Consider the following 24,086-nt stretch of genomic DNA (forward strand, 5'->3'; position numbering starts at 1 on the left):
CGCGTGACCCGCGCGCGGCTGCTCGCAGTCCCCGGTGGCGGCGGCGGTGAGAGGGGCCGGGGGGCGCTGAGGGGACAGCGGGGGGACAGCGGGGAATATCAGGGGATACCGGAGCCTCTGAGGGGACACCGGGGAATACGAGGGGACACCGGGGGACACCGGAGCCTCTGAGGGGACACCGGGGCCGCTGAGGGGATACCGTGGCCGGGGGACACCGGGGGCTGTGAGGGGACACCGGGAGCTCTGAGGGCACACTGGAGCCGCTGAGGGGGCACCGGGGGGACACCCGGGGCTCTGAGGGGACACCGAAGCCGCTGAGGGGAGGTTTATGTCCAAAAAGGAGACAGAGAAATCTCTCTTTGGCCTTATTCGAATAAATGGAGAGGCCATGGGGCATTCCCCTGGGGTCTCTCTAATTTTTGGAGGACCCAGCCTCCTTTTTATCCCAATTTCCCTTCTTTCTTTCTTTCCCCATTTCTGAGGTACTTGAGAGGTTCAGACCTCCTGATACCAAAGATTTCCCTCTGATGTACAACCCTCCCTTTTCATTTTTAATTCTTACAGAATTTAGGGGTCTTTCCCCATTTCTGAGGCACTTGAGAGGTTCAGACCTCCTGATACACCTGATGCCGAAGATTTCCCTCTTAATTTTCATTTTTAATTCTTACAGAATTTAGGGATTTTTCTTCCCCCATTTTTTCTTTCCTCTTGCAATGCCCAGTTTCGTTTATCAGCAATCCTAAAGTTTATTTGTAAAAGCAAATATCTTTTTCCATTCATCAGTCAATGGAATCCTTCCTGTTGTTTCTTTTCTCTCTCAGTGCTGGTTTTATCTACCAGCACACCCACAGCTGGTTTGGAAAGACAAATCCACCATTCCTCTCAGGTGCTCGGGGTGTTCCACAAATCAAACCCCCCATTAGCAAATTTTTGCTGTTTATAAATCCCAATAAACCGAGGAATTAGTGCTCGTTAGCTATAAGTGACATAGTGCTCTTGTTAATTAATATTCTGCTTTCTATGGGTTAATTATTTTTCCACCTCTTGTGCTCACTGGAGGTCGTGCTGGAATTACCTTTTCCTCAGTGACAGCTGATTTTGGCACAGTTGGCTTCATTATTTTCTTATTTCTCTCAGGAGTTTTGCCGGATATCCCATAATTTCTGCATTCTGTGTCCTTTTTCCCCAAGCTTTGTTACCTCGGGTCATCATTAAATGTGTGGCACCAAACCTTGGCCATAAACTGATTTTTGTACCTTTCAGCAGCTCCCTGAGCTCTTACAGAGTCTTTCCTTTGGGTTTAAAACAAACATTTTTGGTTCACCATAAAGCAACTCCAGCGTGGCTTTACTCAAAAACAGAACGTTAAATAAATGGGTGTAAAACAGATTTATTTGTATTTATTTGTGGGGTTTGTCAATGTCTCCTCCTTTTACAGAGGGTGTTTTTTTGAACTCAAATGGGTGATGAAAAGGATTCTTGGAAGGTGAAGACTTTAGATGAGATTCTCCAGGAGAAGAAACGAAGGAAGGAGCAAGAGGAGAAGGCAGAGATCAAACGTATGAAAAATGTAAGCTGTCCTTTGGGACTCACTTCAATGGAATTATTTACTTTATTAATAGGAAACTGCATTTTAATGGGGTGCACTGCCTGTATCCTGATTTTCTGGTGATTTTTTCTGATGCTCTGTCAGCTGAAGTTTTTTCTGTGTGGTCTCTAATTCCAAAGTTTAACAAAAATAAGAAGCTTTGTGGAGATTTCATTGCTCTTGCATGATATACTGTGATTTCTTATAGTTATTGGTCAGGAAAGATAAATAAATTAATGCAATTTGTAATTTAAATTTAGATAATTATATATAATTCTGTACAATAATTAATGTTTAAATAAAATTAATTTTAAATAAATTAAAGTATATAAATAAATAAAAATAAATAATCAACTGGGGGCTTGCAGTTCAAGGAACAATTTTTAAAGATTTTGTAGAAGAATGGGTTAAAATTATAGGTTTGGAATCAATTTTATCTTCCTGTTTGGTTATTGGTCAGAAAAATTATTACTTAGCTATTGGTCAGAAAAGATAAATTAATGTAATTAATAATTCAAATTTATATAATTATATACAATAATTGTTTAAAGAAATGAAATAAATTAATTTTAAATAAATAAATATAGGTTTTATAGAAGAATGGGTTAAAATTATGGGTTTGGAACCACTTTTATGTTGCTGTTTGGTTTTGTACAGCTGTGTTCAAAATAATTATTGCAGAAAATACCACCCAATAATTACTGCTCTCCTCCTCAGGGTTTAATTTTCTCTAATCATGTCAAATTAATGCAGTTCAGCTCAAAGTGCTGCTGTCACAAATCACTGGAATTTACAGGGGTGACCAGTCCAGGCTGAATTTTTGAGCCAGCAGAGGAAGACTTCAGTAATATTTAATTTTATTCATTTTGAGCCTTACAAATCACTGGATTTTTCCCCTGTTCCCTCAGTCAGATGACAGGGATTCCAAGAGGGATTCTCTTGAAGAGGGGGAGCTGAGAGACCATCGCATGGAAATCACCATCAGGAACTCACCCTACAGGAGGGAAGACTCCATGGAAGACAGGTAAGAATGAGGAAATAAAAAGAGGAAAAAAATCCTGAAATTAACATTTCAACGTCCTGAGAAATGGCTTTCAAATATCTGATAGGAAAATAAAATTTTAGAAGTGGAAATCCTTTTATATAGAACACACTTTTGGAGCACTGGTTAAGCTTTAACCAGATTTAACCAATTTGAGTGTTCCAGTTTGGATTTATTGTGGAAACTCAAAATAAAATGGGAATCTTTTCCAAACAAGGAAATCTGTGGATTTCCCCTGTCACCTCCCTGAGTTTATTCCTGTCCTGCCTTCCAGGGGAGAAGAAGATGATTCCTTGGCCATCAAACCACCCCAGCAAATGTCCCGGAAAGAAAAAACCCATCACAGGAAGGATGAGAAGAGGAAAGAGAAACGCAGGCACAGGAGCCACTCTGCTGAAGGTGATTCTGGGAGTAGAATAAATACCAGTGACTCAGGCTGAGGGAAACCCAGCAGGTGGATAGACAGAGGAACTGAAATTGTTTCTTTCTTTGGCTGTTTTAGTGCCCTTAGGGGAATGGCAGGGGTGTGAGCATGGGTGAGAGGACAGAAATCACTTTGGGACAGGGACACTGAGGTCACTTTTACTCCTTGAAGCCTGATAAGATTCTCCCTGGCTTCACTGAGTGAAAGACCTCTGATCTTTGTACCTGCCAAGGGAAAAAAAATCCTTTCTAGAAATATTCCCCTTGTCTTCTGTCAATAACAACCATTTTTTACTTCAATACAAGTATTCTTTCTGGCTTCACTGAGTGAAAGAACTCTGATCTTTGTACCTGCCAAAGGAAAAAAATATCATTTCTAGAGACATTTCCATTGTCTTCCTGTCAATAACAACCATTTTTTACTTCAATACAAGTATTCTTTCTAGCTTTCACTGAGTGAAGAGCTCTATCTACCGCCAAGGAAAATCATTTCTAGAGACATTTCCATTGTCTTCCTGTCAATCACCACTCAATACAAGTATTCTTTCTGGCTTCACTGAGTGAAAGAACTCTGATCTTTGTACCTGCCAAAGGAAAAAAATATCATTTCTAGAGACATTCCCATCAATAACAACCATTTTTTACTTTAATACAAGTATTCTCTCTGGCTTCACTGAGTGAAAGAACTCTGACCTTTGGTTATTGGTCAGAAAGGGAAAAAATACCTGCCAAGGGAAAAATATCCTTTCTAGAGACATTCCCATCAATAACAACCATTTTTTACTTTAATACAAGTATTCATGCAAAACCTTACAGACTTTGGGCTTTCCAACCCCCTTTCAGAACAGGATTTTCCCTTTTAAGAAAACAACAGAGCTCACGGCAATAGTTCTGATCAGTTTCCCCCCCTAAGTTTTGCTTTCAGTGATTATTTGGAGCAGTAACACTGGGAAATTGAAATTGATTTGTGTTTGTTCAAGGGAAACACGCCAGAGTGAAAGAGAAAGAACGGGAGCATGAGCGTAGGAAGAGACATAGAGAAGAGCAGGATAAAGCCCGGCGTGAATGGGAGAGACAGAAACGGAGAGAGATGGCAAGGGAACATTCCAGAAGGGAGAGGTACATCCATCCCTCCCCTCCCCAGCACCTGCCTCCTCTGAACATTGGGAAATAACCAAAAAAAATCCACAGGGAGAACTTTGTGTGTTCCTGGGAGTGTGTTCTTCTCTTTAATTATTTTTAAATGCTTCGTTACCGTGGATATTCCAGGTGAATTCACTGGAATAAAAAGATTGGATGGTCTTAGAGGTTTTTACCAACCTAAAAAAAATAAGTACAAACCAGATTTGTACAGGGGATTAATTATCTGGATTATCAGGGGATTAATTAACTGGACTGGCTTAATTTCTGCTTAAATCTTGATAGGGTGGAGAACTCCTGGTCTGGATCTTTTAAACCTGTTTTTTAAAGGATGAACTGAAAAACTCCACCTGTTTCTGACTGATGCACAACTGGGGGTGTCGAGAAGGAAAATTGAGTTCAGTGGTTTGGTGCTGCAAACCAGTTTTCCTTCTCTTCACCAGCTGAACTTGTAACAAACAAAAATTATTTTCCAGAGATCGTTTGGAGCAACTGGAGAGAGAAAGGGAAAGAAAAATCCGGGAGCAGCAGAAGGAGCAGCGAGAGCAAAAGGAGAGAGAGAGGAGAGCTGAGGAGAGGAGGAAGGAGAGGGAAGCCAGGAGAGAAGGTGACTCCCTCTGCATAAATCAGATTTATTATCACTTTCCTACCTGCTGACACACTGCTGGAATGGAGGGATAGAAAGTGGTTTTTATTAAAGCAGTGCCAGAATTAAAAAAAATTAAAGCAGGGAGGGTCTTTGACATGGGAGGGAAAAGGAAATTAAGTTTGACATGGGGAGATAAAATGATGTGATGCTGTTATGTGCCTTAAATATCCTGAGAAGTTGGTCATCAGTGAGTCTTTGCCTCTCCCTGTCAGGGAGATTTCCATAAATTTCTGAGGGGGAGATTTCCTATAAAAACAGGATTTCTGAGGGGGAAATTTCCTATAAAAACAGGATTCCTGAGAGGGAAATTTCCTATAAAAACAGGATTCCTGAGGGGGAAATTTCCTATAAAAACAGGATTTCTGAGGGGGAGATTTCCTTTAAAAACAGGATTCCTGAGGGGGAGATTTCCTTTAAAAACAGGATTCCTGAGGGGGAGATTTCCTATAAAAACAGGATTCCTGAGGGGGAGATTTCCTATAAAAACAGGATTTCTGGAGGTGCCACTGTGTGCACCCAGTACAACCCCAGTGGTTCTGAACTCTTTGGCTGAGTCCAACTCAGTTTGATAGAGGTTGAAACCTCAAATTCAATGTTTTAAGGATTTGGGGGAATAAATTGCAAAGGGGGAGAGGTCGTGTAAGTTCTCCAGGCATGGAAAATGCTGCAGTGGGAGTCAGGTGGGATTATCTGGTGCCTGAGCAGTTTAAGTTCTGCACTGGAGCTCTTTGCACAGCGTGTTGGGTGTTTGCAATCTCAGCTCAGATCATTTTTGGTTCAAGGATCTCTGGCCCAGCTTTCAGAGGTAAAAATCAGAGCCCATTCCTGTGATCAGGTGATAGAGATTATTCAAGAATAGCAGAACAAACCATATTTTTTGCTTTCTCTTTCTTGCTCAGCTCATACCAAACAGCTCCTTTTTGTGCTTGGCTTTATGCTGATAGTGCTCAATCTGTGTAACCTTTCATTTAATTGGTTTTATTGTTCTGAATGTTCTGTCAGCTCCTTCTAAACCTCAGCTGGTTTTATTCTTTTACATATTTTCCACTTCTTTCTCTGGCATTAATGCTTTAGAATCAGGGTGTTTACTGTGTAACATACAGGGCAGCTTGCTTCTGTTTTTAAGTGTGGCAGCAGCTTTCTCTAAGCAGTACAAATCCATATTTTATTTGAGATCAATCAAAACCCTTCATTCTCCCAGATTTAAGTAGGTTCCTCTCCCACTCTTCCCCATTACCCTGTTAAAGAAAAAATCAAAACATTCAAATCAGGTGGCTGTGGCAGACAGGACAACTCTAATTAGGCAGATGTAACAATTTCTTGTGGTTTTGTTTTCCCTAGTTTCTGCACACCATAGAACAGTGAGGGAAGAATATGGAGACAAAGTAAAAATGAGACCCTGGAGTCGCAGCCCTTTGCGCCAGCAGAGAGACAAGCTTGAGCAAGGAGAGAGCAGGAAACCAGGTAGCATCTGCCACTCTACACTGTCTTGGGGGACAGCTGGGGTAAAAAAATCAAATTCAATCAAATTCAATTCATTTTTAGTCTCAAACAACCATCCCAGGTGCTCAGTTCAAGTCTTGTCCAGCTCAGCCTCAGCGGCGTAAGTCTGGAATCTTCACCAATGTCTCTTTTCTAAAGCAGTGCTGGTTTTGCAGGACATGCACAAGTGATAAGTGGAATATTTAGGGGTAGGAGTAGCAGTTGGAAAAGGTTCAAAATGAGTTACCCCGTTCAGTGGTGAAAGAAGCAGCTGACTGAATTTTTTAAATCCTGCAGTTGAATATTGCCTTGCAGGTTAAAAAGGGATTGGTTACTCCAGCTCCACTTGGATTTGGGGTTAGGAGCTAAATTACCTTAAAAAGTGACCTCACAGGGATCAGTGTGAGCATCACTGGTTGTGTCATCTTGCAAAATTAAATTCTGAATGCAGAGTTCTGCTTAGATGGTGAATTTTATTTTCCAAGCCAGAAAATGATCCCACCTGAAGGTTCTGGGGGTAGGGAATTTGCACAAGTGACATAAAAACGCCTTTGTTTGAAGGAGGAAAGCTCTGTGTCTGCCTTGCTGAGGTGTACAGCTGTGAAAAGAAGTGGAGGCACCCAGAGCAGGATGGAATCAGCTGGAATTCCAGGTGGAGGCACCCAGAGCAGGATGGAATCAGCTGGAATTAATTGTAGAGATGGAATTCCAAGTGTAGGCACTCAGAGCAGGATGGAATCAACTGGAATTAAGTATAGAGATGGAATTCCAGGTGTAGGCACTCAAAGCAGGATGGAATCAGCTGGAATTCCAGGTGGAGGCACCCAGAGCAGGATGGAATTCCAGGTGGAGGCACTCAAAGCAGGATGGAATCAGCTGGAATTCCAGGTGGAGGCACCCAGAGCAGGATGGAATTCCAGGTGGAGGCACTCAAAGCAGGATGGAATCAACTGGAATTAATTGTGGAGATGGAATTCCAGGTGGAGGCACCCAGAGCAGGATGGAATCAGCTGGAATTCCAGGTGTAGGCAGGCAGCAAGGCCTGGGAAGCTCCTGCCCCATCAACCAGCAGGGATTTTTCATGGTGATCACTGGAGCAGTGAGCACTGGCAGTAACCAGTGTGTAGGGACCCTTTCCTGGTGATTCTTGTCACCAGGGTGCGTTTTTCCCATTTCCCCCCTGTTTTAATTCATCTTAGGAACACCTCATGTTTAAAAATCAGGTCAATATTCCATATTTTTGGTTGTTAAACCTGCACCACTGCAATTCAGAAAAGCTGTTTGTCATTGAGCAGAGTGTGAAATGATTATTATTTATTTTTTTAGTGCTCTGAATTTCCAATACTGAATATTCAGCACTGATTTAATGCCAGCAGAAAGTGAAGCAGTTAGCTGGGAATTCAGAGGCTTGGAAATGATACTCAATTAGCACTGTGTTTTTAATTTTTGTGGTTTCAGCAGTAAAAGAAGAGAAACCAGAAGAGAGGGATCCTCTGTCAGACTTGCAAGACATCAGTGACAGTGAGAGAAAAACCAGCTCAGCAGAGTCTTCCTCAGGTGACTAAATGCAATTTAGGAGCTGTAATTAATTGTAGAGATGTAATTAATTTCTCTGCTGAGCAAACACTGAGTGTTAAGAGCCTGATTATTCCTGGACAGAATCTGGATCAGGCTCAGAAGAGGAGGAGGAAGAGTCCAGCAGTGAAGGCTCTGAGGAAGAGGGAGAGGAAGAAGAGGAGGAGGAGGAGACAGGAAGCAATTCTGAGGAAGTGTCTGAGCAATCAGCAGGTGAGGATTTCACCAAGCAGAGCTACAGGGGATATGTGATTTTCTTTTGATTTTCCTCATCCTGTGTTGTTTTATTTGAACATTTTCCTTTTCTCTTAGTCTAGGCTAGGCTGAGACCTCACAGGTCAAGATAACTAAAAAGAGAAAACCCAAGTCCAAGTCCCATTCTATCCTTTTGTTAGAGGTAATACCAATTCTTCATCTAAGAAGCCAGAGCAGAAACCTGAGAGCCATTTTTGTCTGAGGTTCAGGTGGTTCTGTGACACATCAAATACTCTGCAGAGCACAATTTGCACTTCTTTGGGGGGTGGTAAAATCCAAATGTCTTTGTCATTTTGAATTCTTTCCTGTTGCAAATTTCAGAAGTTTTTTTTCAAATTTATGAAGGTAATAACACAAAGTTCAAAAAAGTGCAGCTGTTCTTGTAATTAATTAGTAAAGAAAAGGCATAAGAGCAGGCTCTGATGGCTGGGTGTTTTTCTTTAAAATCAATTACAGTTAATAAGGAAATATTCATCATTTATTTACCTACCCACATCCCAGTTCCCAGAGAATTGGTAAAAGTTGTGTTCCCTGTTGGAAGTGAAACAGAAGTTCTTGGTCACTGGCAGTGCAGAAGCCTGGTGACATGGGAGAGGATTCCAGCAGGGATTTCCTCCCAGGGAGCTGCAGAAATGTGGATTTTTTCCAACCCAACTTGGTTCTGTTTTGCAGAGGAGGTGAGCGAAGAGGAAATGAGCGAAGAGGAGGAGCGGGAGAATGGAAACCACATCCCAGTTGGTACAATGCAAATACTGAATGTTTTAAAGAAGTGTTTGGCTGAGTTTTTGCAGCTAGATAAATCTATTTCTACAAATATTTAAGAGATTAAAATGCGATTCTCATGTCAAACTTAGAAATTCCTTGAAATCTGCTCCAAGCTTTATGTTTAGAGGGAATCAGTCTCATGAGCTGATGTTTCCTTCTCTTTCATTTTGTGTTCTTTTGTCCTGTCCTCTCATCAAAATCAGAGAATGAGACCCAGAGTGAGAATGAGACATCCTGGGTCATTTTTCTCTTTCATTCTGGTGTAAAGATTTATTTTTCTGACCTGGAAACTGTAGATGAATTCCTGAAAGCATCCCCTCTGCCAAGAGGAGAAATTTGGCTTCTCTCCCATCCTCTGCCATGCAGTGCTCAATGTCACCACCTTTATTTACCTAAATAAATTAAGGGTTAAGTTTATTTAATCCTTACAGCTCTTCTTTCCACCACTGATTCTGACTTTTAAAGTTCCAGAGTCGAGGTTTGACCGGGATTCTGCAGGGAGTGAGGTGGAGGAGGAGGAGGTGGGGGAAGGCTCCCCTCATTCCAATGCCATGACAGAAGGGGAATACATTCCTGATTCTCCAGCTTCCTCCCCCATCGAGCTGAAACAGGAGCTCCCCAAGTATCTTCCTGCCCTGCAGGTAGGGGATCACCCTCTTCAATATTTTTGATATCACTGAGATCTGTTATCTTGCTATTGCTGTCTGAAAATAGATCCTTGTGAGAGGAGAGTTCTGTTATCATAAACAGAAACTGGTTATTTTTTATGTAGCCAACAGCAAAGTGTAGAAATATTAATAAAAATCAGGTTCTTACTAATTATGTGAAAGGTGCTGAGTTGCTGCCTTTGTGCAGAAGTGAATGGAATAATTTAATTAATCTGCTGAAACACAGGCTGTGTGCAGGATTCCCTTAGAAACTCTATGAAAAACAAACCCCAAAGACACCTTTCTCATCTGGTTTATAGCTGAATTCTTCTAGCAAATTTTAACTGTGAAGCTGCTGAAGTTTTTATAAAAGCAGAACCTTCCCCCAGATGCTGGAGGAGTGACTGTTGTCCCTGTGATTTTCTCAGGGATGTCGCAGCGTGGAGGAATTCCAGTGTTTGAACAGGATTGAAGAAGGAACCTATGGAGTGGTGTACAGAGCAAAGGACAAAAAGACTGGTGGGTATCAGAGCCCTCCACTTTCCTCAGGTTATTTATTTAGGGCTGCAAATTACCATTCTGCATTTTTCAGTGATGAACAAAATCTATTTAAAATATTCTTTTTAAAATATTATTTAAAAAATAATATTTTATTTTTTATCTTTACCAGCAAGCTGCAAAGCAGCACAGATAATTAAATATTTAATCAGTGAGACAACACTTGGTAATGTGAATTATTAACTGTGTGATGGGAAATGTGTTTCCTTTGCAGATGAAATCGTGGCTCTGAAGAGACTGAAAATGGAAAAGGAGAAGGAAGGTTTTCCCATTACTTCTCTGAGAGAAATAAATACAATTCTGAAAGCACAGCACCTGAATATTGTCACTGTCAGAGTAAGGCTACAGTCTTTTATGTCTTTTATTTTGTTGAAACATTCCTCTTGGCTTTGAAATATAAAAATATCAGCAACCCTGGCAGATCTTGCTGCTGTGAACAGTTGTGTGCTGCTCATAAGGCTGTATAGACATCAGTGTTTTACAAAAACGAGCTATTTTTAATAGAAAAAAATACCATTTTTAAGGATTTTTCCAATGGCAGCTTCCATCCTCTTTCCAGTACATTTCTAAAATTGATTTTGGATGCTTTTAAAACACCATGTGTAGGTTTTGCTCATGTGGTTCTGTGTTGCAGGAGATCGTTGTGGGCAGTAACATGGATAAAATCTATATTGTGATGAATTACGTGGAACACGACCTCAAGAGCCTGATGGAAACAATGAAACAGCCTTTCCTGCCAGGTACTGGAATTCTCAGAGCTGGAAAAGTGGCCAACACAAATGGCCCTGCTGGCTCTGGGCACTGCCATGTGTTGCTTTGGAATGTCCTGTGTTCCTTGGAACTGAGATTTCCTGGATTTTTCTGTTTGTTCTGTAAAACCTGACCCAAATTAAGGTGTTGGCTGAGCCTCGTGCTGATAGCTGGTGATGAATCCAGTTTGTGTTTGGGGTGGAGCTGTTCAAGGTGAAACTGGGGGAGTTTCACCTGTGCTGAACTGGAAAATAACATTGGGCTTTAATTTTGGCTACTTTCTATGAGAGACAATAATTTCTGAGCATAATTTGGATGAATTCCAGCTGCCCAAATGAATTTTGCTGTTCTGTGACACATTTTTATAGTGCAGGCTCTACTGTGCTTTAACTAGCCATTCCTTCCTGCCCTCCAAACAAACCAACCACAAATTAAAGGTAGATTTATTTTCTTCAATGCATTTTTAATCATTTATTTATTTATTTATTTATTTATTTATTTTCTTCCATGCATTTTTTATCATTGCAGGGGAAGTGAAGACTTTGATGATTCAGTTACTGCGAGGGGTCAAACACCTCCACGACAACTGGATCCTTCACAGAGACTTGAAAACTTCCAACCTGCTGCTCAGTCATTCAGGCATTTTAAAAGTAAGAATTAGGGGGAAAAAAATGAGGAAATCAGGACAAATTCTGTGCTGCAGAATTACAGAGTTATAACTGTGCCCAGAGTTCTGTGCAGTGGCATTGATGGTGAATGAGCAGTGCTGGAAATGTTGCTTTTTTTCCTTTCAGGTTGGAGATTTTGGATTAGCCAGGGAATATGGGTCTCCCCTGAAGCCCTACACCCCTGTGGTTGTGACCCTGTGGTACAGAGCTCCTGAGCTGTTGCTTGGAGCAAAGGTGAGTTCCTCCTTGTTCCTCTGGCTGCTGGGGCAGTGATTGCATTTATAAAACACCTGACTGGATTTTATAAATCATGATCAAAGTGTGAACAATGAATTCTATTGATTCATAGCTGAAAATCCTGATTATTCTATTATTATTGTTATTATATTTTTCCTCCTAATGACATCTAAAACCCTTCCATCCTCCCCACACAGAGAGAGGGTGGGTGACAGATGGATTTTGTCCCTTGGAATGTTGTGTACCCAGTGCTGATGGATTTCTCATGGATTGTGACAAAATGTCACCTTTGGCAGCTGGATTTTAGATGTCCTTTTAAATTACTCTAAAAATGTCTTTTAAAATTCATCTAAAAAAATCTGAGAGCAGAACAAGGTGGTGGCACTATTCTGGAATGTTCCCTGCTGGTAATTGAAATCTGGGTGAATTCAAGAGCCCTGCCAGAAAAAAATTCTGCTTTGTCAGCTGTGCTGCTTTGTTTGTGAGTGGAAAAGAGAGGCATCAGTGTGGAAACTTTTCACCTTTCATCCTGAAAGATTTGTGTACGTGGGTAGTGCTGATAATTCATAATTAGAAATTTGAAATAATTGCAGTGAGATAATAACTGAGAGAATAATTGAAACGTGGCCCTTGGGTATGGGACTGGTTGTGTTTGTTCTGCTCAAAAAAACCCAAATAAACCCCCCAGAAACCACAATATCCCTCCAAACAACTCAGTGAAAAATCTTCCTGATTTTTCTGAGGTGTAATTTGATTTCCCTTCTTTCCAGGAATATTCCACAGCCATAGACATGTGGTCAGTGGGGTGTATTTTTGGGGAGCTGCTGACACAGAAGCCGCTGTTCCCAGGGAAGTCAGAAATCGACCAGATTAACAAAGTTTTTAAGGTAATTTTGAAAATATTTTGGGATTTTGACTGGTTTTAGAAACAGGAGCATTCGAGTAGTGCTTGTTCTTTAACAGAGATTCAGCCTCAACAAAAAATTATTTAATAAAAATTTATTTAATAAAAAGTTATTTAATCTGCTTTACCACACTTTGAGTAGGCTGAGACCACGATTTATTGTGTTTGTTTTCTCTGGATACTTCCCAACTCCTCCTGAATAAATAAATAAATAAATAAAGGATTGCACTCTGAGTTTATTAAAGGGGTATTTTAATTTTACTTTGCAGGATCTGGGTACTCCCAGTGAAAAGATCTGGCCTGGTTACAACGAGCTGCCAGCAGTGAAGAAAATGACCTTCACAGAATATCCCTACAACAACCTGCGCAAGAGATTCGGGGCTCTGCTCTCTGACCAGGGCTTTGACCTCATGAACAAGTGGGTGCCAAACTCCAGGGATCCCTGGGAATTTCTGGGCAGGAAACCAATTTTCTGTGTTGTGAAAGGTTTATAAAATTAAGCTCAGGCTGTGTAGTTAACACTGTGTTACAGGAGTAGCTGGTGTGTTAGGAGAATGGCTAAAATCTCTCTTGAAATAGCAAAAATTGTAAAATATTCCAATGGAATTACCCTGGGTCCCTTTGGAGCTTTATCTGGCTATCAAGGGTATTGGTATAATTCTACTGATTTGGTATCATTTTATTACTGGGTATTGGGTATAATTCTATTGCTTAGGTATAATTTTATTACTGGGTATTGGGAATAATTGTGTTAATTTGGTACCATTTTATTACTGGACATTGGGTATAATTCTATTATTTTGGTATCATTTGGTTACTGGGTATTGAGTATAATTCTATTCATTTGGTATCATTGTATTACTGGACATTTTTGTATTAATTTCATATAATTTTATTACTAGGTATTGGGTATAATTTTATTAATTTGGTACATTTTATTACTGGACATTGGGTATTAATAAAATGATACCCAAGTAATAGAATTATTCCCAATACCCAGTAATAGAATTATACCCAATACCCAATAGTAAAATTATATCAAAGTAATAAAAAATTAATACAAAAAATTAATACAAAATGTCCAGTAATAAAATGATAGCAAATGAATAGAATTATACCAATACCTACTCACAGAATTCCACCCAACTAATCGAATTCCACCAACTTAATAGAATTCCACCCAACACCATTAACAGAATCATCCCAATACCCAGTGCCAGAATTCTGCTGAACATCACAGAACCCTCAAGAGCATTCCTGAGCAACTCACAGTTTTGGGGGGGGTCTCAAATCTCCTTCTCTGTGCTCCTTGGCAGTTTCCTGACGTACTACCCGGCGCGGCGCATCACGGCCGAGGACGGGCTGAAGCACGAGTACTTCAGGGAGACCCCGCTGCCCATCGACCCCTCCATGTTCCCCACCTGGCCGGCCAAGAGCGAGCAGCAGAGGGTCAAGAGGGGCACCAGCCCCCGGCCCCCCGGGGGAGGGCTGGGCTACAGCCAGCTGGTGAGTGTGAGTGTGGCACAAGGCAGGGCTACAGCCAGCTGGTGAGTGTGAGTGTGGCACAGGGGTTACAGCCAGCTGGTGAGTGTGAGTGTGGCACAGGGGCCAGCCAGCTGGTGAGTGTGAGTGTGGCACAGGGCTACAGCCAGCTGGTGAGTGTGAGTGTGGCACAGGGCTACAGCCAGCTGGTGAGTGTGAGTGTGGCACAGGGCTACAGCCAGCTGGTGAGTGTGAGTGTGGCACAGGGCTACAGCCAGCTGGTGAGTGTGAGTGTGGCACAGGGCAGGGCTACAGCCAGCTGGTGAGTGTGAGTGTGGCACAGGGGTTACAGCCAGCTGGTGAGTGTGAGTGTGGCACAGGGCAGGGCTACAGCCAGCTGGTGAGTGTGAGTGTGGCACAGGGGTTACAGCCAGCTGGTGAGTGTGAGTGTGGCACAGGGCTACAGCCAGCTGGTGAGTGTGAGTGTGGCACAGGGCAGGGCTACAGCCAGCTGGTGAGTGTGAGTGTGGCACAGGGGTTACAGCCAGCTGGTGAGTGTGAGTGTGGCACAGGGCAGGGGCTACAGCCAGCTGGTGAGTGTGAGTGTGGCACAGGGTTACAGCCAGCTGGTGAGTGTGGTGTGGCACAGGGCTACAGCCAGCTGGTGAGTGTGAGTGTGGCACAGGGGTTACAGCCAGCTGGTGAGTGTGAGTGTGGCACAGGGTAGGGCTACAGCCAGCTGGTGAGTGTGAGTGTGGGGCAGGGCTACAGCCAGCTGGTGAGTGTGAGTGTGGCACAGGGCAGGGCTACAGCCAGCTGGTGAGAGTGTGGCACAGGGGTTACAGCCAGCTGGTGAGTGTGAGTGTGGGGCAGGGCTACAGCCAGCTGGTGAGTGTGAGTGTGGCACAGGGCAGGGCTACAGCCAGCTGGTGAGTGTGGCACAGGGCTACAGCCAGCTGGTGAGTGTGGCACAGGGCTACAGCCAGCTGGTGAGTGTGAGTGTGGCACAGGGTTACAGCCAGCTGGTGGGTGTGGCACAGGGCTACAGCCAGCTGGTGAGTGTGAGTGTGGCACAGGGCTACAGCCAGCTGGTGAGTGTGTGGGAGGGCTCCACAGCCAGCTGGTGAGTGTGAGTGTGGCACAGGGCTACAGCCAGCTGGTGAGTGTGAGTGTGGCACAGGGCTACAGCCAGCTGGTGAGTGTGAGTGTGGCACAGGGCAGTGCTTCAGCTTTGCTTGGGATCCTCACTGGCAGAGAGAGTCCAGCTTTCCTTCCCAAAGCCCAGGGAGAGTCCAGCTTTCCTTCCCAAAATCAGTGCTGGTGAGTGTGGCACAGGGAAGAGCCACCCTGGGGCTGGGCTTTGCTGGGATCCTGAGGTTCACCTAGACTGGCAGGAAAGGCCATTTTTTTTCTTTCTCATGCAGTCAAAAGTGGGTACAGGAACTAGGAACACTCCAACTGCTTTTAGCAATGGCAAATTTTGAAATAGCAATATTTAAAGATTATTAATCACCTTAACTGTGATGCCACTAAATCAAACATTTCTTTCTCATCTTGAGATACTTTATTTTTGTTGTTTAGGTTTTTTGATGGGTAAATGCAGCTGCCCAGCCCCTGACCAGTGCCCTGTGCTTGCTTTTCACAGGGTGATGATGACCTGAAGGACACAGGTTTCCATCTGACCACCACAAATCAAGGAGCATCTGCTGCAGGACCTGGCTTCAGCCTCAAGTTTTGAACTCAACATAAAAAAGGAGGGGGGAAAAAAATCCCCAAAAAAAAAAAAAAAGCACCATTCATGTGAGTGGATTTGAGTGCCCCAGTTCTGTTCTGTGTCAGGGGCACAGATGTTTTTCCCTGTGAAAAAAACTCAAAGATTATCACAGATTCCAAGGCTCTTGTTTTATAAATCAATGTGGAGTTTAACTGCTGCATTCCATTAGAGGACTGAAGTTACCTGAAAACCCCAGGATCATCACAAACTGTGACAAAGGACAACTTGAAATAACAGTCCTGGAACAGTTTCTGGTTTGTTTTTAGTTTTTTTGTTGTTGTTGAGTTTGTTTTTTTTTTTTTTTTTCCTTGTAAATTTGTAGAATTAAAATACATTTTCAATTGTTTAACAGTGTGAAGGATTTCATTGCTTCACATGCAGCAAAGTGGGATATTGGTGACAGTAAAGAGAGTTTATTTTTTATTTTAAGTAATAAATTGTTTGTGTCTGAATATATTTGGGGCAAAAAGAAAAATGACAATTATGAGGTTTGTATCCTTGGAGAGAGCTGGGCTGGGTTTGATACTCCCTGACCAGATTTTTTTGTTTGTTTTGTAAATGTATTTATAGTGGTGCAAAACAAATTACTCTATTGTTTTATAAATCAAAAAGATTTAATATGGAGACTCAAAACTTCATTTTCTGTGAAGGTTTTTTTTTATATATGCCCTTTTTCCATCCAGAGAAGAACTCAGCTTTAGTGGTTGTGCAAGGCCACATTCCAATCCTTTCTGGGGAAAGAGGAGAGGAGCAATCCTGTTGGAATCTCATCCTCTGGAGCCCCTGATTAGTGAAGCTGTCACTTTGTTTTAGGAACAGGGAGATCTGGAAAACCACATTTTCCTGCAACCACAGCTGGGCACCAGGCCAGTAAGGGATTCACTCCAATCCTAAACATTTTATCAGTTTCAGTCCAGTTTGGAGAGTTCTGCTGGGGAAGGGCTGTGGGGCTGGAACGTGGCTCAGCTGCAGTTGTGGTGAGCTGGGAAAAGCAGCCTGGATGTTTTCCTGTGGGGGAAAACAAAACTCCCTGTTCCCCTCAGCCTGAAGGAGAAACAGCTGAACATTCCTGATTCCAGAAGCTTCCCCAGGAACCCAGGAGTGCAGGGAAGCTGTACAGGATTAAAGCATGACCCCAGTGCATAGTTTGGCCGTGACAAGGAACTGTTCCCAGCTTCCCTGCCCCCAGCTCCTCTCCAGCTGGATGGGGCACTGTCACCTCCTCCTGAGGGAGGAAATCACCCCAATCCCACTGGGCTCAAGGCTCTGACCCAAAGAGAGCACCAAACTGAGCAGTGTAGACCCCTCAAGGACCAAACTCAGAGCAGCTCAGACCCCTTAATTACCAAACTGAGAAATGCAGACCCCTTAAATACCAAACTGGGCACTGCACACCCTTAATTACCAAACTGAGCAGTGCAGACCCCTTAAATACCAAACTGGGCACTGCACACCCTTAATTACCAAACTGAGCAGTGCAGACCCTTCAAGAACCAAACTGAGCACCTCAGTCCCCTCAAGGACCAAACTCTGAGCAGCTCAGACCCCCTAATTACCAAACTGGGCAATGCACACCCCTAATTACCAAACTGAGCAATGCAGACTCCTAATTACCAAACTGAGCAGCGCAGACCCCTTAAATACCAAACTGGGCACTGCACACCCTTAATTACCAAACTGAGCAGTGCAGACTCTTCAAGAACCAAACTAAGCACCTCAGACCCCTCAAGGACCAAACTCTGAGCAGCACAGACCCCTTAATTACCAAACTGAGCATCTTTGACCCCTTAATTACCAGACTGAGCAGCTCAGACCCCTCAAGAACCAAACTGAGAAATGCAGACCCCTTAATTACAAAACTGGGCAGTTCAAATCCCTCAAGGACCAAACTCTGAGCAGCTCAGACCCCTCAAGGATCAAACTCTGAGCAAGAAATGCCTCTTGGGATAAGAGGAAAACCCTTGAACCACAGGAATCCACTTGGGGGGAAAGAATTGTTCTGTGGATCCCTGAATGTGCTGGAATGAGCAAAATAGGGTTTGTGGGACCCTCATCCTCCTGACAAGTGACAGAAAAGTAATATTAAAGCTTAGCAGTGTAATTTCTTCTGTAAAAATGGCAGGAAAACACTCAGAGTGTTAAACTTGTCCTTTTCCTGCCATCCCCCTGTCCCAGGGGCTGGGGCACAGTCTGCTCCTGGTTTGCAGCAGTTCACACAGCTCCATCTGACACTTTCCATACAAAAAAAAAAGGTTTTTAATTCTCTGTACAGCAAATAGTTGATAAATTCTTTATCATTCAAAGGAATCCGGAGGAGTTTGATTTTCCATAACCAGTCCCAGAGTCTCTTTAGCCCAAGGTACCAAAGCAGCTCATGAAGAATTCAGTTGCACTATTGGAGATTAAATCTAAAATGCCAAAAAACCAGCTGGAAACAGGAGCAGGAGCTGAATCCAGGGCTGGCTCAGTGCTTCAGTCTGATTCTCCAGGAATAAGTAGTCAGGATTCTTTCTTTTTTCTTCACTATGCAAGTGTAAGTTCCTTCATTAATTGCATTGGCAATGATGCTCATGTGATCCTCACTGAGGGATAAATAACCTGGGTAGGAATATTCCAGAAGTTCCTTATCTTTATACCAGCTGGCAAAAGAAAAAGGATGGAAGTTAAATATGAATATTAGTTATTTCTAATAGAAATATAGTTATTATAGAATATTAGTTACTTCTAATAGAAATATTATTAGTTATTTCTACTAACATTAGTTATTTCTACCGATAAATTTTTTGCTGAATAAGTGTAGAGACTTCACCAAAACACAGTTTACTCTTTATTTCAGGTGGATAATTATTAATAATCATAATCATGAGTCATTTTGGAATTTCAATCTCTGAAAGTTGATGGGAATTTTGGGTCCTCATGGATTTGAGCCAACCTTAATTTTAGATACATCCAGAACCTGTTCATACTTCAGTAACAACCAACTAATTAAAACCTGAAAGGGTAAATTTCAATTTTACAGGGTTTTTTTTGCAGAATATAAAGAATATAAATAGAAAATTATAACAATAAAGTACTAAAAATAAAATTATAAAAATATAAAGATATAAAAGATATAAAATATATAGTATATAATTATTATATCTATATATTAGTATATATTTATTATTATATTTATAGATATTTATTAGACTATATATTATATAATTATTATATTATTTATATAAAAATATATAATATGTTTTTATATAAATATATAAAATTTTAATAACTATTTTGCAGAATTGAAAGAATATAAATATTCAAGCCAGGGAATTCAGTTTGATAGTAGGAATTAGCTTTGTGCTATATATAAAACACATATATATATATATATATATATATATTTATATATCTTTTATATATATATATATAAAATATCTCTATATATTAGATTTTATTCTCCTTGAGCTCCAGATTATAAACTCAATTTTTCTTCAGCCTGTTTTTATCATTGTTCCTCCTGGATTTTCACATGTGAGGTTTCCCAGGCCTGGATGAGGAGAGCACTTACTGGACTTTGCCTTTTTTGTGGATGATTTTCTGCCCGCAGCGGAAGGTGACGTTCCTGCCCTCAGAAACTGTCTTGGTTTTGGTCCTTGGTGGGGGCAGAGTGGGGGGCACCGTTGGAAATGGGAATTCTGTGCAGGGAGAGAAGGAAATGGCAGCAGTTAAGGAGATTTATCACCCCAAAACACTTAAATAAATACATTTAAAGCTCCTTAAATAATGATTTTGTGAAAAAGTGCCTCCTCTTCCTGAGCAATTCTTGGACGGACAAACATGAATTGATGTGCAAAGATAAAAACTTTTTAATGTGATAAAAATCAATTTGTCCCTTTCACACATAATATTAAAATAGAGACTATGTGATGTTAAAATGCTTTATGTAACTAACTCAGAGAATGGTGTAAGATAATTAGGTGGTTCCTTGCATTTGTAGACTGAGTGATAAGATAATAGTGATAAAACCCAGAACTCAATTTACTGAGTGGAAGAGGATGTGAACAGCCCAGTGTGTCAAAAGCCAGTGGAATATCTGGGTTTGTAATTATCTAATTGCATCTTTCATTAATGTGGCCCAAAAAACCCCTGTGTGCTGAAGAGGCAGTGATTATCCAGGATATCCTAAGGAATATTTTTTATTTCTTTTTTTATTCCAACATTTTTTATCTGAACTCAGTTTATCTGCCACAGCTGCAGCAACTTGCCCTGCATTAGTTCCTTACCTGGATCCATAGGCTGAGGCTGGAGAAGGTGATTAACTTTAATAATCCTGTGATTATCACCTTTCTATCCTGTTCTGGGATCAGCTCCAGCTGTGCTGGGGATGTTTTTGTCCTGTTTCTGCCCCATCCCTGCAGCCCCTCTCCCTGCCTTGCTCTTCCCTGTCTTAGCTAAACCCGAGAGGAATGGGACAATTTCATGTTCCACTCCATAAACATTGAATTATTCCTCGTTCCAGGCCTGGATCTGCACTCAGATACACAAAACTCCATTTCTGTTGTGCTGCTTGGAGCTGGATCACTTGTGTCACTGATCCTGGGTGTGAAATGAAGATTTTGCCTGTTCCAGCCTCACTTTTACCCCCTCCCTGCGCACTTTTCCCTCTCCCTGTGCATTTCTCTCTCCCTGTGCATTTTTCCCTCTCCCTGTGCATTTTCCCTCCTCCCTGGGCACTTTTCCCTCTCCCTGGGCACTTTTCCCTCTCCCTGGGCACTTTTCCCCTGTGCACTTTCTCCTGGGTTCTTCCCTGTGACTGTTCTCCCACTTTTACCTCTCCCTGTGCATTTTCCCCTCCCTGTGCACTTTTACCTCTTCCCTGTGCATTTTCCCTCCTCCCCAGCCCCAGAGCAGCCCCCGGTACCGTAGCAGAAGTCGCAGGTGGCCGGGCAGTGCTTCTTCATCAGCTTCCTGCGCTCCTCACAGAATCCTTTTTTAGCCCACGCTGGGCACATGAATAACCTGTCCTTGCAGCCTGGAACAGGAGGAGAGGAGCTGTGAGAGGGACTGAACAAGCAGCTGGAGGTGAAATGCCAGAAGGAACGGGGTGGAGCTGGGATGGGGAGCGCTCTAAAGCAGGAGTGTCACCACATCTCACAGAGAAAAGCGAGGCACAGCTCTTCCCAGTGAGAGGAAAAGTGGATTTGTCTTCCCAAACAAGCTGCTGGTAGATAAAGCCAGCTCTGGGACAGAAAAGAAACAATGGGAAGGATTCCACTGATTGATGAATGGAAAGAGATATTTGCTTTTACAAATAAACTTTAGGTTTGCTGATAAATGGAATCAGACATTGAGAGATGAAAGAAACAATGGGGAAGAAAAATTCCTAAATTCTGTAAGAATTAAAAATGAAAAGGGAGGGTTGTACATTAGAGGGAAACCTTTGATATCAGGAAGTCTGAACCTCTCAAGTACCTCAGAAATGGGGAAAGAGAGAAGGGAAATGTGGCTGGGAAATTGGGATAAAAAGGAGGCTGGGTCCTCCAAAAATTGGAGAGATCCCAGGGGAATGCCCCATGGCCTCTCCATTTATTGGAATAAAGCCAGAAAGGGACTCCTCTGTCTCCTTTTTGGACATAAACCTCTGGTGTTTGTGGATTAATTTTCCTAACACCAAGAATATTTCTGAGATTCACATTCTCTGAACCTCAGAGAAAGGAAAACAATTCTTATCTCATTTGCTGTGCCTGTGTTTGTGCAAAAGTAGAATGCAATGTGGAGATTATTTACCCACAGTGATGGGGTTTTGTGTCCTTGGCCTGTCAGGGCCTGGTGTGTGTGTGTGTCAGGACTGTTGGGAGACAGTCACGAGATTCTGGACAGTTGAGTGCTTGGCACATTCAGTTTAGATGTAATGTAATATAACACAGAATAATATAGTAAAATAAAGTCATTAATTAGCCTTCTGATAGCAATGGAATCCTCCTCATCATTTCAAATATCCACGATACAGGAGCCCGAGCTGGACTGTGACACCACCACTGCTCCACAGCATCCAGCTGCCACCTGAGGCAAAAGCTGCAGCAATGGAGGTCGTGTCTCACCGTAGAGCCTGTGGATTCCCCACACCTCGTCCTGGGAGATGCTCTTCCTGCCCGTCAGGGTGGCGTTGATGTGCATGAGCGCGCTGGGGTTCAGCGAGTGCATGAGGCCCAGGGCGTGCCCGATCTCGTGGGCAGCCACGTGCACCAGGTCAGTCAGCCACACTCCTGGGGAGAGGAAACCACCTGGGACTGGTGCACAACAGCTCTAGCAACAGTTCTGCCTGGTGTAAAACCACAGGAAAGGGTTTGATGCCTCAGGTTTAGCTTTTCTGTTTTCCAGATTCTGCACTGATATCTCAGGTTTTAGTTTTTCTATTTTTCACATTCTGTGCTGCTTTAGGGTGTGGCTCTGGGCTCCATATCAGGCGATGGCGAGCTCTGTCCACAGAGCAGGGAGACAAAACAATTCCTTCTTTAGATATAACTTAGAGATATAATTCATAGATTTATATATTGGGCCCAGAGGCTGGACCCAAAAACTGAGCAGTGACTCCACACAATGATGGCACTGAGAACGTCCTGTGCTCAAACTCATGCCTCAGGCTTTGGCTTTTCTATTTTCCAGATTCTGTACTGATGCCTCAGGTTTTGGATTTTCTATTTTTCACATTCTGTGCTGCTTTAGTGTGAGGGTCTGGGCTCCATATCAGGGGATGGTGAGCTCTGTGCACAGAGCAGGGAGACAAAACAATTCCTGCCCCAGCTGGGCACCAAGGACAAATGATCCAAATCTCAGCCCAGGAGCACAAACACCGTGGGCTGGAGAGAGAAAAACGGGGATGGGACTGCATGGGCTAAAGCTGGAATTGGACAATTCATTCCAAGATGCAAATGGAGCAGAACTGATAATTTTGTGACCAATCATCCATTTTTTGGGACCATGTTGGTTCATCCTGGGTTAATTTTGGGACCATTTTGGTTCACCTTGGGTGCAGCCCTAGCTGGGCTCTTGTGCTGCCCAAGGTGGATCCATTGAGGAGAAACTTTTCATAAATCCCTGCTTTATTCTAACTCTGCCCAGTCTCTGTTCTAGGGCAGCCTTCCCAAGGCATCAATTTCAGCACTGGAATGGGCAATGCTGCCCCAGGTTCATCATCTCTGTGTCTGCTTGGGCCCAAATCCAGCCAATAATCCCCATGTGGTTCCAATTCCCAGCAGCAGGACCCAGAGCAGTGCCAGGCTCCAGGAGAGCTGCTCTGGTGCACCAGGGTTTGACCCACGGATCCTCCTCAGCTTCCTGGGCTGAACTATCCAATAATTTCACTCATTCCAATAATTCCAGCAAGAATTGGCCCTGCCACCACACAGTCCATGCTCAGAGGAACAACAACTTCCAGCCCCACTATAAAACCCCAACAATTCCTATTGTCACTTCCCCAGCTCGGGCAACTCCCAGGCTAAAATCTAAACCCCAGCTATTCCATGTTCTCCCTGTGCTCACCTTTCTTCCAGCTGAACCTGGTGTTGCCCAGGATCCAATACTCGTGGTCATCAAAGTGGATTTCCCCGTGGGGTGGGAAGAAGGCGTGGGCCAGCTCCCCCGTGGTGCCATCGAAGCAGTGGTGGGTCAGGGACTCCAGGCAGTCTGTGTGGTTGATGGAGTAGAAACCTGTGGGGAAAAGCAGCAGCTTGAGGGTTTTCTGTTCCCCTGGGGGTCAGGGGAGACAGGGAAATGCTCAAAAATTTCTCAAAACGCTTCGTTCAGTTCTTGGACATAGCATTGTAGCACTCACCACCTTAAAATTGACCTAAAAGAGTGACAATCCCATTTGAGTAAATCAATAATTACCCCTTCAACAAAAAATAAAAATTAAGTGCTCTAAAAAAATTAGTCGAAAAACAATTGCAGAAAAATCATATCAAACCACCAACCAATCCCTAAATTTCCCCACAAAAAATCTTCAAAAAAATCTGTCATCCACAGAAATGTCATCAAAAAATGACATCCGCAAAAAATCTCCATGTTCTCATGTTCATGAGAACATGAGAACATGTGGATTCTTGTTCTGTGGCTTTCCCCACCTGTAGATTCTTACTCTCATTCTCCTGTGGCTTTCCTCACCT

The 24,086-nt window shown here is 42.7% G+C and overlaps 2 protein-coding genes across 5 annotated transcripts in view; one reads left to right on the forward strand and one right to left on the reverse strand.

Moving 5' to 3' along the window:
- Window positions 1-16,288, forward strand: LOC115912388 (cyclin-dependent kinase 11B). 4 transcript variants are annotated; one of them, XM_030963918.1, is made up of 20 exons: window positions 1-46; window positions 1,439-1,570; window positions 2,497-2,612; window positions 2,905-3,029; window positions 4,034-4,172; window positions 4,670-4,800; window positions 6,184-6,306; window positions 7,783-7,881; window positions 7,984-8,112; window positions 8,827-8,892; window positions 9,385-9,560; window positions 9,995-10,085; window positions 10,339-10,460; window positions 10,759-10,864; window positions 11,403-11,524; window positions 11,669-11,776; window positions 12,550-12,666; window positions 12,953-13,101; window positions 14,000-14,189; window positions 15,811-16,288. In XM_030963918.1, the coding sequence occupies exons 2-20, from the start codon at window positions 1,460-1,462 to the stop codon at window positions 15,901-15,903; spliced, it is 2,313 nt and encodes a 770-aa protein (XP_030819778.1). In that variant the 5' UTR covers window positions 1-46; window positions 1,439-1,459; the 3' UTR covers window positions 15,904-16,288. The 4 variants fall into 4 exon arrangements, with proteins under 4 accessions (XP_030819778.1, XP_030819780.1, XP_030819779.1 ...); XM_030963920.1 differs by having other exon boundaries at window positions 9,391-9,560; XM_030963919.1 differs by having other exon boundaries at window positions 7,786-7,881.
- MMP23B (matrix metallopeptidase 23B) overlaps window positions 16,183-24,086 on the reverse strand; it is a 13,507-nt gene continuing 5,603 nt past the window's right edge. The window contains exons 4-8 of the mRNA XM_030963922.1: window positions 23,464-23,631; window positions 22,023-22,187; window positions 20,843-20,953; window positions 19,490-19,616; window positions 16,183-18,578 (exon numbers count right to left, since the gene is read on the reverse strand). Of these exons, the coding sequence (XP_030819782.1) occupies window positions 18,404-18,578; window positions 19,490-19,616; window positions 20,843-20,953; window positions 22,023-22,187; window positions 23,464-23,631 (746 nt within the window). The 3' untranslated portion in view covers window positions 16,183-18,403. The remainder of the gene's footprint in view (window positions 18,579-19,489; window positions 19,617-20,842; window positions 20,954-22,022; window positions 22,188-23,463; window positions 23,632-24,086) is intronic.

The sequence above is a fragment of the Camarhynchus parvulus genome, chromosome 21, assembly GCF_901933205.1.
Source record: "Camarhynchus parvulus chromosome 21, STF_HiC, whole genome shotgun sequence".
Taxonomy (NCBI): domain Eukaryota; kingdom Metazoa; phylum Chordata; class Aves; order Passeriformes; family Thraupidae; genus Camarhynchus; species Camarhynchus parvulus.